The following is a 15,784-nucleotide window of genomic DNA, read 5'->3' on the forward strand; positions in this document are numbered from 1 at the left end:
AAGTTACTTTAAATTAGTAACTTAGTTACATTACTAGTTACTTCTATCAAAAGTAACTCAGTTACTTCAAGTTACTCGTTACTTTCAGAGTAACTCGTTACTAGGGAAAGTAACTTTGGTTTTACTCAGAATTCTTTTGTTAATGTGTTGCTTCCGTAACTGGATACCCAGCAAGATTGCCAGTCTTCTAGCTTGCTTACTTGCCACAAGTGCACTGTGCCACCTACCAATAGAAAGGAAAAAATAATGTGCACATTTCCACGAGAGAAATCCCACACCTGATTCTATCCTAGCCATTCTATCCTCACTTTTTACATCCAACACAAAAACTGCAGTCGTGGTGCTTTCGATTGTACTCAGAACTCGGAAATTCTGCCTTCTGAATAGGAAGATGTAGGCAACACCAGACTGCAGATGAGCTGCATACAGAGCTGGACTGGGACAAAAAAAATCGTCCCGGGCATTTTGACTAGAGACCAGCCCACCATTATAAGAAAAATCATAAAGCCTTTGAATGAAAATAAACACTGTTGTGACAGTGATGTACACTGTTTTGATGGTATATATGCATCAATCTATCAATTGTTTGTTGCAAGACTCAGATAATTATTTTTTTTAAAAGTGAGACATTTTAAATGAGAATAAGAAAGTATTTCCTTGTGCCCCCCTTTCCCTGTTAATGCCCTACATGGACCCCTGGCAACACTTTGCTAGATCCGCCCCTGCACAGTTACCAGCTGTCAGCTACCTAAAAAAGGATCCTGGTGTTATTTGTCTCTCAGAAACAGTTCATAACTTCCCTTCAACTCATTCATGTCACCTAAAAGGTAAACCTGTTTCTCCATCACAGCTCTGATGATTCAGTAAGGACATGTCCTGGTTTCATCCTCATGTTTCCCTCTCACCACATAACCAAACCGATATCATGACCAGCAGCTTTACAGCTGTGGCTCCAGCCAACATCAGCTGATACTAGAAATTAATATTAAATAAATTCTAACAACAGCTGATCAAGCTTAAATGTGCTGCTGTTGTTTACCGTGACATCCGCTGGTTTCCTTTTTCTGGCGCAAAGTGGGCGATAAATAAACAAGAGAGAAAAGCCGATCAGCTGATCATTGATCAGTTTCATGATTGAAGTAGAAACAGGAGAGGGAGGGTGAGAGGATGAGAGAAGAAGAGGCAGCTGTGCAGCGTAAACACAGAATAACTCCAGCTTTGTGTCTTTTTCATTGTAGCTGAAACACAAACTGTGTTCCTTTTCACCTCAATACGAAACGCATGATATTTTCTCTGAATACGAGACGATTCCGTTTTTTACGGGACGGTTGGCAACTCTAATTAACCTTATGAACAAAATAAAGTTCAACATCATTAACTTCATAGCACCCACCCAGCTGTATAGAAACTCCGTCATGCTAGCTAGCACGCAGTACGGAAAAAGTCAGCATAACGAAAATAAACTCCACCTAAACTTGGTTTATATCTGACCCAGATGGACTGCAGGTTATAACTTCTTACCTGAAGTTCAGTTCACCTGACACTCTCGGACCAGCGGCCGCTTCGGGTCTCTCCTCTTGCCTCCCTTTTCCTTCATCCACTGCTGGCTTCCACCACTTGCTAATGTTATTGAATCTGTGGAAGCTTCGCCATAGCCACCACACGAAGTAACGAATAACGAGCCTATCTAAATCCCAGTAACGAGTAACGCGTTCCCGGTTTTGGCATAATAACTAGTTACCGTGCTCGTTACCACAATAATAACGTAGTTACTGTAACGCGTTACTTAATAACGCGTTAGTCCCAACACTGGTCGTAATAGACATTTTTGTTTCTGTCCTGGACCCAGATTGCATTTTACCATCGCACTCTCATCCTGTCATACAATAAAAGTGAAGTAATGTCCATGTGTCCACCCCTTATAACTTTTAGACCAACCTCCTCCATACAAAGTGAAATTAGATGGAAGAAAAACATATATATTTTTTCTGTCCACCTGGTATGCAGACAACTAAAGAATCTTTGGAATCCAAGTAATGATGAAATTGTAACTGCAATATAAGTTACTGAATTTAGTTCAGTAACTTATATTCTCAATATAAGTGATAATAGTAATGTGTTATTGTGGAATACATTACACCCAACACTTGCCTCCATGTTGGACTTTGAAACCTGATGTCATGAATGAGGGTATGCATGATCATGTGGTAGTGCCCTGTCACGCCCCGAAACATATTAGTGATGATTTCTTAGGCTATACAATGTGTTCACATCAAAGTTTATGCATGGCATGCTCATGTGCAAAGTCCCTACAAACTGAAGTAAACTTGAACAGTGCTGCAAATAGAGCTCTTGATTGCACATCTGAAGGTTTGAAAGCATTTGTACTTTAGTTTAACTCCTTTGACCAATGTTTTTACAATCTTCTATTGTCCAGTTTAGGTGCTAGCATTAGCTCAGTTTCCTGTTCTTACCTGAAAGGAATGGCACACTGTGTGGTCTTCTGCTGCTCATCTCTATCAAGGTTCACCAGGTTCTGTGTTCAGAGATGCTCTTCTGTGGAGCTCAGTTACAAGTGGTTATTCAGGTTATGTTTGCCTTCCTATCAGCTTCAAGTAGTGCAGCCAGTCCCTAACAAAGTAACCCCTTTGTTTGGCACATCAACAGCAGCTGGATTTGGATCCACCTTTTAAACAGCAAATCTGTGGATGGGCTGAAGAACAACATCCAATCTGACCAAGAAGCAGCTGGGACCTCAGTGGTCCGGCATCAAAAAAAGGGATCGACCATTAAAGCTGAAGACTCAAACCACAATGGGAACACAAGTGAGCTGAGGATGAAGACTGCAGCCAGACTAAACACACAAACACCCGCCAGCTCAGTGACAAAGTTCCAACACAATGCTTACATACATTATCACAGCCCTGCACACCATCCCCACGACCAGCATCACAGAAACCAGTGAAATGGCATGTGCCACTACAACAGCAATCCTCAAGATCAAGAATGCTACATGCAGAGAGAGCCCCCCCATGGAGAAGAAGGTTGGAAACCAAGATCCAAAGAGGTGTGTTCCTCAACTAACAGAGGTGCAGATCTTTCTACTGTGTGGAAAAGAAGTATAACAAGATGTCACACAGAGAACAGAGAGCTGTTCATAGTGTTTTGTATTATTTTATTTTTAAGGCAGTAGCTGTGATCTCAGAGCAGTTTTCAAAACTATTCAAACGTTAGCGCACTCAGTAAACTAAAAGACTCCCATATTTCCTTGGCAGACAACTGAACCTCTTAGATAACATAGTCTGGAGTTGACCAACTACACACCTTTAAAAAAAAAAAAAGTAGTTGGCAGATTTCAATACTATACTTACTTAACTGGACATTATAGTTATGCATGACTGCCATCTTGTGGCAGCAAATGATACCAACACATGATAGTGATATGTGCAGTATACCAAGAATGTTAAGTGGGGTTATCATTTCTTCATTTTGTGTGTTGAAATAACTATTTGAGGAAATCAGAGTGGGACTGTGGTTTACAGGCCAATGTTTCTGACTGTGGAAATGGTATCGTCTGAACTTCTACTGATCTATGCAGTGCTTATCTGCTTTCACTTGTGAATAATCAATGCAAGGCTGGTGGCCAACAGGAAACCTTTCATCTTCAGTGATGTTTTTCAAGGCATAAACACTGGACACACTTACAGATACAGTTATACAGATGAGTATTAGCAGCAGGTTCTCTCTTAAAATTTGTGAAGTTATCTGATTACAACAGCTGTATAATTGAATCCTAAATCGCACACTCCCAGATGCAGTCCCTAAATGTGTCTTTCATGTATGTGCTTGCAATGGCATTTCATTATCTTTCCTTTTATAAATCCGGTTTAGTCACTTCAGTCTAATTACAGACAACAATCAATGTTTTCCGGTTTATGTTTCCTCTCATCTCCAAATTTCAACATATTTCTATTTACTTATTCACATATGTGAGTTAACTTTTCACAAAATGCTTCCAAAGGAAAAAGTAACTATTCCAGTCACATTTCTGCCTTCGAGTTGAGGGGAGAAAGTCTACAAGAGGCACGGGAAAAGCGATGACGAAGGAATAGAAAAAGCACTGGGTATAGACGTGGAGGAGAGAATGACTGAGGCACATGGGAAAGAGAGTAAAAAGACAGACAGAAAAGGGAGAACCAGCCGACATTTAGAGAGCAGTTTTCATTCCCCTGAGAACTAATTACACCATCACCACAGAGCTCAGTTCAAGGCCACTTTAAAAAAACTAATGTTGTTTCTTTTTTCCTCCCCCTTTTTCCTCAGCGGCTGCAGATAAAAAACACACAGCTTCTCCAAATACATCCCATGCTGCCATCTAGTGAGAAGCATGGATTTGAACAGCTTACAGAAGGATTAATGAAGCAAAGTGAGTCTGGCACATGTCCTCAAGTGCTTTCTGTTATCTAAACCCAGAAGGTTGTTTTCACATTGATCTACTGGGGTGGGTGGACTCACCTTTACACTCATTTTAAAGGATACTGATGATGCAAGGACAAATATTTTGGCAGCCAGTCCTTGTAATTACAAAGCCCCTTAAAGAGGACCTATAGTGCTTTTTCCCAGCTCCAACATCTCAATTCCTCTCTGCTTGTGACAGGAAGATGTAAACAAGCAACATAGAGGGCAGCCATGTGGATCAGCATTGCTGGTGGTACTGCACTATACTGATGTAGAAAATGAATACCCGTATAGTGGCTGTAGTCCAATCCAGTCGCTGATGGAGTGATGCTTAACCCCGTTCCAGACAGGCATGTGGTGCCAACATGCAAGGAAATAAATAATTCTGCTGCTACTAGCACTTGTAATGTTAGGCGCCCTTGGCAGATCAATGAGCTGACATGATGATTATACAAGATAAAAATCCAGGATAAAAAAAAGAGTGTTTAAAGCAGTGTGAAGCCTGAGCTTTTTGGCTCATGTACAAATGTTGAGCTCATTATTTGAAACTTTAGCCATGTTTCATATGAACAGCTACTATTATAGCCGTATACATACATGTCAGAAAGTTTAAAAAAAATGAATAGTTGACCTTTAGGAATCACGAATGGCAATATTCATCTAGACTTTTACTGTGATCCTGATCCACATGAACAGCTTATGTGTTATAAGTTATGTGGTAAGATAATGTGGCATTTATTTCTCATTGTAAAAGCTGCTGCATGAGAGCACAGCAGTTCTTCCTGGCTGTTGTTTCTTGTAGCTCTATGGTGTAATCTATGCTGTTGTATGCATGCCTACCCGTACTGCTATCCGAACCTACAGCGCTTCTGTGACAGGTGTGTTAGCAATGCACAGCATAAGAGCGCACACACAGCTCTTTCAATCTAACACTCACCCAACCCAACCACCACTGCATATGCACACACCCATTAACTCCTGTGTCAAAGCCAAAGTTGTAACAGCCAAAGCACAGCAATGACTGGAGCCATAATCACAGTGACAGCTATATGTCATCCAATAGCTGCAGTAATAATCACTGCAGACAGTGAGAAGCTGGATGGACTAGCTGCCATTATTTCTGAATGCTGTGCTACAGGCTGAGCACACAAAGCTGAGGGTGCCCTGAATTATGCTGTGCTAGCAACCAGTGCAGCCTACTCCTTTATACATGATGCCATCAAACAGCTCAGCCAATCATTGCAGGTGAGAGGAAATGTAAAATGTACTTAAAGCTTTCCTCATCATCCTTAATTGAGTATTTAAAAAGAAATGTGATACGGTAGCAGCTTCCAACATGCATACTGTATGATTAGAATGGACTTTGTGGTGATACAAGAGGCCTGCACGCTGGTTAAAGTCAAATATTCAAAGATACAAAATCATAGAAACATGTGCTTTATTTTTATTTTTGAAGGTTTTTAATTGAAAAAAACATTTTAATGTCTCTTATCTACAGCGGAGTCCTTAAATATCATAAGGCAGAGATGTCAAACTCATTTGACATTGTGGGCCACATAAGACCCACTTTGATGTCAAGTTGGACCAATTAGATTCAATTTTATTTATATAGCATCATATCTCAGCTGTTGCATCAATGCTCAACCAGTGAAACTCCTCTTTCTGTCAGTGTAAAGCTTAAGTATAAATTTAATTCTGACATATCTTCAAATAAGAAAGCGAAGTGAACTTTCAGCCACAGGTCTTAGTTTTTCTACATTATAAACAAATGCTGCTGTATTAAATGAAAAAAAATATGTCAACATGACTCTTTGGGCTTAAACTGTGATAAGCAAAATTGCAGGAAAATTTTCACGTAGGTCATTATGCAGACTTGTTTTTCTTACTGGAAAAAAGCAAAAACAAGAGTTTTTCTGTAATTTAATTGTTTTTCATCGGGTGAGGGCCTCCAGCTCGCACTGGAGCGGTTCGCAGCCGAGTGTAACGCAGCGGGAATGAGGATCAGCACCTCCAAATCTGAGGCCATGGTTCTCAGCCGGAAAAGGGTGGAGTGCCCACTCCGGGTCGGGGATGAGTTCCTGCCCCAAGTGGAGGAGTTCAAGTATCTCGGGGTCTTGTTCGCGAGTGATGGGAGAAGGGAGCTGGAGATCGACAGACGGATTGGGGCTGCGTCTGCAGTAATGCGGACACTGCACCGGTCAGTCGTGGTGAAGAGGGAGCTGAGTGTAAAAGCGAAGCTCTCAATTTACCGGTCGATCTACGTCCCTACCCTCACCTATGGCCACGAGCTGTGGGTAGTGACCGAAAGAACGAGATCGCGGATACAAGCGGCGGAAATGAGCTTCCTCCGAAGGGTGGCTGGCCTCTCCCTTAGAGATAGGGTGAGAAGTTCGGCCATCCGGGAGGGGCTTAGAGTAGAGCAGCTGCTGCTCCACATCGAAAGGAGCCAGCTGAGGTGGTTCGGGCATCTGGCAAGGATGCCCCCTGGGCGCCTCCTGGGCGAGGTGTTCCAGGCATGTCCCACCGGGAGGAGGCCCCGGGGCAGACCCAGGACACGCTGGAGAGATTATATCTCTCGGCTGGCCTGGGAACGCCTTGGTATTCCCCCGGACAAGCTGGAGGAGGTGGCTGGGGAGAGGGAGGTCTGGACCTCTTTGCTTAGGCTGCTACCCCCGCGACCCGACCTCGGATAAGCGGATGAAGATGGATGGATGGATGGAATTGTTTTTCTATTATTTAATTACTTTGGTTTAGTATAAATGTAGCAAAAGCTGTGAAATAAAAAAAAAACAGATAAAAGTCAAGATAAATTACATAACATTGTGCCTAATAGATAAAATACACAAACTCCAAAGTCCATAGGTCGACACTGGCACTGTTTGGCTCACAAATATGACAATAAAATATAATGTCCAATCATTTTATTGAATCACTGTATTTTGGAAGAGGTAACAATTTCAGTGGGTGTAATGATGCTGAGTTTGGAATTCCATGACTGTTTTCATATGGTCTGTTTTTTATTTCCTTTTTTTGCATTAAATGTAACAAAGGTAGAGGAGTAGAAGAAGAGCACCGGTCTGAGATCTCACAAACACTGATGCTATTGCCGGTGTCCTTTTGTGCTAGCATCCTTCCCACTTTGAAGCGGGCCTTCCTCCATGCATCTTTAACGTGCTTGGTTCCTAATAATTACAAGGCCTCATTTGATGGTTGTTGCAGTTCTTGTTGCCACGTCGAATGTTTCCTTTTTTTGACTTTAGGTATCCAATCACCATAAACACAGCTTTGGAAAATGAGACCAAGGAAACAACAGCAGCCATTATGCAAACAGCAGCCCTCAGGTTCGTCATAATGGCATCAGTGTCGTGAACCTTAACAAGGTACTGAGCAATGGTTTTTCTGTGGACTCTGCCCTTCACTGCTTCTACTGTCTCACATCTGTACAGTCCAGCATCAGAATAGGAAGGTCTGATGATGAGACCCAGACTCAATACAGTGAATTGTGGACCAAAATGAAGGACGTTGTGAGAAAAGTACCAGATGATTGGTAGGTTGGTGTCAGGGGAACATGGGAGGAGCTGAGATATGTTGACGTTGAAGTAGACAGTGACAGGTTTCTTTTTTGCTGAGGGACAGATCAAACAAAACAAAAGCTCTTTATATCTCCATGTTGTTGTAAATGGTAAAAATTAGTGATCTGTTTTTGTCAGCCTGCACTTGCTTGCACTGCAAGAGAATGAATGCTGCACTTACACTCAGAGGGTGGGCACATCGTGATGTCTCCATTACTGAGACTCTGAATCCTAGAAGGAGGGAAAAACCTTCATTTAGTCCAAAGCTTAGCACTCTCGCTCTTTAGCATGGTCAGTAATTTGGCTTACATTGATGAGTTTGATGCACCAAAAACCGATGCACACTGGCTTCTGATCTGGTCCCAGCCACAGTATGGATCTCTGGCAAGAAGGCAGTCATCACATGATGTGTAGCGGCTACAGTCTCTAAGATTAATCTGAACAACTGCATTACTGGTGCCACTGTACAGATGGCCCTACAGGGAAAAAACAAACAAACAAAACGAGTTCACAGCCATCTCTTTACAAGCATATTTAAATTACTACTGCTCAGAGCTGAGTAAGACAGCCATTAAACTCAAGTTAAAGATTTCCCAGCTTAATTTTGCATTTGGACAAAATTAGTGAACCTTACAGTCTTGGAGGAAAGCTGCAGGAAATCCACAGGCTGAGGCTCTTTAAACAGCTGCAGCTCCTCAATGATACGCCCGTCCTCACCTTCAAACTTCACCGCCTTCTGCAGCCAACCAGTATCTGTGGGAAAGAGAAATGAATCCATCATGGAGCTTCATCTGTCAGTGTGATTCATCTGTCTTGTGTGATTTTGTTACTGGCATGGATGAATGTGCACCTGTGCCGACGAACATAATCAGGTGCTGTTGTCCATCCAGTGACGTGACTTGGTCCACTACAATGTTCGAAAAATGCGTCATTGGCTTGAAAAGCAGAGGCTTGCCAGTCATTGGTGAAACCACACCCTCCATCAGAGGGTGGTTCTTTACAAACAACAGCGTTGTGTCTGAGAGGTTCAAAGAGCTCGTCAGGCCGCTGGCACGCATTTCATCATCAATGCACTGAGTATATGACAGAAAGCAAGTCAGATTATGTTGTTTTTTATTTAAAAGGAAAAAGTCAGTTAATATATAAAGTTTGGCTTAATACTCACTGAACCAGGGTAGGGGGATGGCTCCTCTCCTGTGTATATGTCCCAGTTCCCAGTATCCAACTCAGTCAGAAACCTCCCACTAAACACCTGGCTGATGTCTGACAGCTTGTATGCACAGACAGCAGAGTGACTGCAATCACAGGAGGGCTCCCTGCAACAGATACAAAAAAATCCCTACAGCATATATATGACTGCTGATACACTGCTTATACCTGTACTTGGTATTTGTTTGCAACTTAACACAAAATGTTTTATCTCAGAAAATAATTCTAATATTTCACTTGAAAAAGCTGAATTAAATTTATTTTGGTATGTCTCATTTTGTCATGTAATGACAGCAGCTGTTTTAGCCCATATTAACCACATTTTCCCTGCAGACTTGGAAAATGTTCCAAACAGACTCTTGTAATGTCAGGAATGCTTGGCCGCCTTAATTTAGTGCTACAGAAATGTTCTTTGAAGCTGTTAGGTGTGGTTGGGCCAATTATCCCTCTTCAGTAGTTCCACTGTGGTGTCACTCTCTCTCTTCTTCATCTCTTTACATGCACCCTTTTCTTAAATCTCTAACCCTGATTCATCAGTAAGTAGGGGTTTTCTATGATCCGCTGTGAATGGAGATACATCTTCACCCACTGGACTTGTTTCCTTTTCTGATAGCTAGTTTTGAGATACTAGACCTCTGAGATCATTATCAGCCAGCTTGTGGTATCTGTTGTTGTTTATTGTCTCTTGTGTTTGTTCACTTTTACTCTGCCTTGTGATTTAATCCTGAGATTATTTACTAGGTGGCTTTGTGACAAACTACAGAAAGTTCTAAGAGAAACATGGTGCACCACCATATTTCTAGCAGTGAACAATTGCTGCAAGCTATGATGAGATGACCTGAGCTGTCGTGCAAGATTTTGATTAAATTAATTCACTTTGACCTAAAAATGGCACCTTTTATATATTTATCTGGACATCCATCACCCAGTCGCAAAAATCATTTAATCAAACTACACTGGAACATTGAACTCATGAAGTCATTACAGTATACTGTTGCTTTGGTTTTATCAGTACTGTACATGCAAAATAATGATGCTATAATACAAATTAACACAGCTTACGAGTTGGAGATGAATGTGGCGTAGAAGACGCTGTTCCTCCAGTCATTCTCGTCTGAGAGGAGAAAAACATCCTGGACCAAAGATGGTGAGCCAACATCTCCAAATGGACAGTTCAGTCTGGCTTTCAGGAAAGAAGTCCACTTTTGCTGTAGTGTCCTTTTGCCCCCCAAGTCGCTCTAAAACCAAACCCATAAACAATTGTAACATTTGTGCCACGTTACAAAGACATTTATTGCACACGAACATGGCCTTGATATTTTCTTTATCAGATGAGTTTACAGTAGCTACCTTACACACACGAGCAATCCTGGACACTGGGATGCTGCCGTGAAGTTCCTCCACAGCATTTTCATAGAAGAACAGAAACACGTTGCCATCTTCACCCTTGCTGCTATTTTTGCTTGCTTCAATGAGGCTTATGGAAATCATGGTGGGATCTGGGTCAAACCATTTACAATATGAGATCAAATAGTTAAGAGTTTTACAAGGTGGAGCTATTAAGGTCTGTCTCAGGTATCTGACACCTTATAATGAGGTACATAATTGGGTTACATGTCCAGAAAGATGAAATTACCATTTAACCAGGAGCGTTTTAATTCAGTCTTGACAGGGTTTAGTCCGAATCTCTGGAACACCGATTCTGTACCCAGAAAGTTTGTCGAAGCAGCAGAGTACAAAGTATCACCTTTTGAGTGGAGAGGAAAAAGCTTTAGCTTTCTGGAATCATCAGCAGGGATAGCTCAGTAGGTAGAGTGGTTGCCCCATGATCGGAAGGTCGGGGGTTCGATTCCCCTTAACAGCTACCCTGAGGTACCCCTGAGCAAGGTACCGTCCCTACACACTGCTCCCCGGGCGCCCAATGGCTGCCCACTGCTTCACTGAGTGAATGGGTTAAATGCAGAGAGCAATTTCCCCACGGGGCTCAATAAAGTACAATAATGTACACACTTTCTTCTTCTTCTTCTTTCTTATGCCAGACTATTATTCATCAAAGGAAGAAGAATACATACAGCTACTCACCATCCATAAAGGTCGCAAAGCGTTGGTAGGGGTCAAAAGGAATTTTCCCCCGACCTGTTTGTGTTTTTCTTTCCAAGGAGAGAGTTCCGTTTGTTAAAGTCTGTTAAAAGATTAAATCATGTTTAAGGGTCTCACGTTATTAATCAGTGTGGACAGTGTTTTCACTACATGCTAAACTTTACAAAGTACTATAAGCTGTTACAGTAATGGCAGAGTTTGGTGTAGTATTGCATTTTCTTGTCATATTTTTGACTTTTGTTTCTTGTTTTCATTTTTATTTTTTCAAGCTGAGTTTTTGTGTTGTTGTTCAGGTGCACACATTTGTTCTAGTCTCCCGTGTGTATAGTATTTGTCCTGCTGGTTTCCTCATGTGTCCTGCACTTTCTCTGTGTGTGATTGTAAGTAACAAAAGTAATTAATTTCATGCCAAGTGAACTAGCATGCCTTATTCATTTTCATGCCAAAGGGTAAATAAAAAAATCGAAACAATATCTCTGACTCTCTATTACTAAAATACCTAATTATGAACTGTAATAAGGTTAAATAACCTTGTTCTGCCAAACCTTTTTTAATAGCCTCCGATTTCATCTAAAGATCACCAACTAGCACTTCATTTTATATTTCCTTAATAAATAAATCAATAAATATAATGCTGCAAACAATATGACTGTTTACAATGATGGTACAAACAGTTAGGCTAAGATTATCTATAAAGCTATTTAGCAACCATAGATGACAGTTCAGTCCCTGAAGTTTAATATTCTACTGTTGAAGATGTAAAGTAATAAAATAAATCCCACACTATATAAAACGGTGTCTCTTTGAATATTATGCATTATTTCCACTAAATTGTTAATTTTATATATTTTTGCTCTGTTGCTCCAGCTGCAAATTGAAACACAAGCCGATGCTTGTCTTTGGAAATATATTCATCATCTCTTTTCCCATTTCGGATATTTTATTTTCCTGATTTAGTGGCATATCCATGTCTTTACGTTTGGTCCTGTGTATTCTAAGTTTGCTTTTACAAAGATACTTACCATATAGTCACACACAGGGTTGAAAGCGTTTGTCCCACACACAAGCATTTTACTGTCCCCCATTGTGTGCAGGGTCCTGATAAAGTTATCACATTCCTGTTGGAAGACCATACAAAAATAAAAGAATAAAGTCCCAAACTGTAAGTTGTGTTTGGGAGTGAAAACCTCCACGTAGAGCTGATAATATTTGCTAACTTTTTACTATACCTCAGCACTCTTGCCCTTCATCTGACAGAGGTCTTTATCTGCAGAGCTCACAGCCCATTTATTCTGGAAGAAAAAACTACTGGTAATGACCAAGACTCTTTTATGTTTGACAAGCTTCTTATGGTTCTCTATTTGAGTATTTTGAAACCTGCAGATTAATTCTTTCACATTAAAAAGGGGTCGCCATTCTGAAGTAGAGCACAGCGGTCTACTCAGACAAACAAAGGTCATACCTCGCTGGTCTGTTTGGTGATGTCATCCAAGCTAAGGGTGAGCACTTTCCCTCTGGCACCAAGGACAAGCTGCCCAATGTCTTCTCTTACCATCAAAGAGCTCAAACTGTCAAAGCCAGACTCTTTGAACTGTTTCAAGTTTATGTCTAGGGCAGACAGGTGGACAAGGAGCTTGAGGTTATCATTCAAACCCATGCATTTTAATAATGTCCGCTTTGATGTGTTATGTTGCGTAGTCTATCAAGTTTTCAACAAAAATGCATAAATGCCTGTTTTATTATAACTGTGTGCTTTGATTTAGAATATTCTTAATCATATATATTGTAATATATATGTATATCAATGCTTTGTCGAAGGTGACCCTACAAATATTTGCCTAGGTTAGGTCAAAAAGCTGAATTTTAGCTGCATAATAATGGTTATTATAATAATAATAATAATAATAATAGTGACATTGCTCCAGAAACCAATTAGCATGACTGTTAAAGCATGATGGTGTATGCAATGGATTTGAAGGAGAAACAAGAACCCTTGACACCTAAAGTGAGGGGATCCAGTGGCTCTGATATGCTCTGGCATGATGTGGGTGCACTGTTACCAAAAATAAAAGGTCACTGCATAACAATAGAGGATTATTCTGTGATAACCTTTCATCATGTGATGAAATATTACAATCGTGATAGAACTGGTGTCTAGCAAGATGACAGCCAGTCTATAGAGACAGCGCTTCAGATTATAAAGTGCTGCAGAAAAAGTGTTCGCCCCCTTCCTGATTTCCTGTTATTTTGTATGTTTGTCACACTTAAATGTTTTAGATCATCAAACAAATGTAAATATTAGACAAAGATAACACAAGCAAGTTTTTTAATGAAGGTGTTTATAACAACATCCAAGGAACTGCAGGTCCCACTTGCCTCAGTTAAAGTCAGTCAAGACAAAAACCACTGCTAAGCAAAAGGAACATACGGGTAAAGGCTCATCTCAGTTTTGCAAGAAAACATCTTGATGATCCCCAAGACTTGGAAAAATACTCTGTGGACTGACCAGACAAAAGTTGAACTTTTAAAAGGTGTGTCTCCAATAACATCTGGAGTAGAATATATTTGTCTAATATATGCTATGTTATGTTATATTTGTCTAATATTTACATTTTTAAATTAATTTTTAAATGTATTTAAATCTGTGTGACAAACATACAATAAAAGGAAATCAGGAATGGGAATAACACATTTTTCATACCTACCTATCCGATCACCAAATCTAGACCTGGACTGAAATGTTAGGCAGTGATCTCTGACACCAACTTTAAAACACCAACATCTTCTGTTAATATTTTCCATCTCTCCAGCAGAGCTCCTTTAGTGTTATATATATATATATATATATATATATATATATATATATATATCACACTGCATAGTATATAAAATAATTTGCTCTTCATTAGTCACTGTGTACTGCTGTTAGGCTCTCTTTCAAACTATCATGTAAATAAGATGTCTTACCTTGGAAGGGAACGCTCCTGCGGGGTGTGTTGCTTGATGCAAGCCCTTCACTCATGACAAGGAAGCAGTAAAAGAATGTGATAGGATGCGTCATCGTAACCTATCAGACAGGGAGAATAGCAAAATGGCCATCAAGTTGAAATGACACAGATTAGGTCAAACGTTCAGTGTAATGCATGCTGCTTATTTCCCACTGGCACTTCGGAGAAGAAAATAGTGAGGAAATCACAGTTTCTGTTGTAATACATAGCCATCACAGGCTCACTGCAGTTGCTGGTGTGTGGCAGCCGAACCAGAGGAATCACAAATGCTCCACTACCATAGAGGAATCATTGTAATCACGTATTTGGAACTTATTTTGATTATTTTTTGCAGGTACATGCAGTTACTGACATCAATAGTGCAATGCAGAGTGATAGTCTAAATGGTATACCATGTCAGGGCCTTGGCACCATGTTTGTCCAAATGAAATCATTGGGGAGAGACAAATGACTGACAGAGAACATTAGGTCATTAGTGGCAATAATCAGCATTTAATTAAAGCCATGTGTTGTTTCCTTGTAACCATCACTCAGGTGCAATGCACGGTCCGAACACTTATAATTAGAGACTGGGCACATTTCAAAGTAAATGAAAGATATCAAATTATTATTATTATTATTAATAATATCATTAATATCATTATATTGTCTGGCTCTTCAATTAGCAGCACCCAAACTCTATCAACATTTTCATTGACATTTGTTTTCCTGACCCTTTACTATGTGTTCCTGAGGCCATCAGTCTCAGGTCTTCAGTCTTTATTTTTACACAGCAATTTTCACTTGTTGCCATTCCAACCTTGCGCCACAAGAGGGGGTAGCTAGACTGTATTTTCAGCAGAAATGATCGCAGTCACAAGGACAGTGAGTCAGAAAGCTGGTTTGATGCTTAACTCGTGATCTTGTAGAATGTGTTCTGAAAGCCTTTAACAGGGCAGTGCAAAGACATGAATCCACAAAGAAATCTGAGAGAACTTGCACCACCTTTTATCTCATATTAAGTGGATGATTTTTTTAAGACTTGTGAGCATGTTCGTGTTTCTATTTGCACACATATGACAAGCCACAGTTCCATAATTAGTTAAAAATCTGATACGACACATAAGAAGATTGCTCCATATCATTTATCAAGCTCATTAAAGATTTCTTTGCGATTTGTAATTGTGTTTATTAAATCTGGGGCTGCAGTGGAATAATAAGCAGCTTACTTAATGGGAATTTTTGCTCCTGTGCCAACAAACAGAATACGTGCCTGAAGATATGCTGTTCAACCTGAACTCAGACGACTGGGAAGTGTTTTCAGCTTTTTCTGTTTGTCACTGTGTGTGATGGACTACAGACAGATGTGACACGTGAAGGAAGGATAAACACGGCCAAGATTCAAATTAAAGTCTAGTGTTTTGTTCTTTTTTCCGTCAAACACAGAGTTTTTTATTG

The 15,784-nt window shown here is 40.4% G+C and overlaps 1 protein-coding gene across 1 annotated transcript; it reads right to left on the reverse strand.

The window, feature by feature from the left end:
• Window positions 1-7,640: 7,640 nt before the first annotated feature.
• LOC309695815 (semaphorin-4E-like) lies at window positions 7,641-14,400 on the reverse strand (the record flags this gene model as incomplete). The annotated part of the gene is made up of 14 exons (XM_082516722.1): window positions 7,641-8,083; window positions 8,212-8,261; window positions 8,340-8,506; window positions 8,665-8,783; window positions 8,881-9,103; window positions 9,196-9,346; window positions 10,302-10,477; window positions 10,590-10,738; window positions 10,876-10,986; window positions 11,322-11,421; window positions 12,362-12,457; window positions 12,569-12,631; window positions 12,802-12,947; window positions 14,307-14,400. 14 exons carry the CDS (start codon window positions 14,398-14,400, stop codon window positions 7,641-7,643), a joined length of 2,088 nt encoding a protein of 695 aa, XP_082372848.1.
• Between the last annotated feature and the right edge of the window lie 1,384 nt (window positions 14,401-15,784).

This window comes from Aulonocara stuartgranti, assembly GCF_965226115.1.
Source record: "Aulonocara stuartgranti genome assembly, chromosome: 19".
In the NCBI taxonomy this organism is placed as follows: Eukaryota; Metazoa; Chordata; class Actinopteri; order Cichliformes; family Cichlidae; genus Aulonocara; species Aulonocara stuartgranti.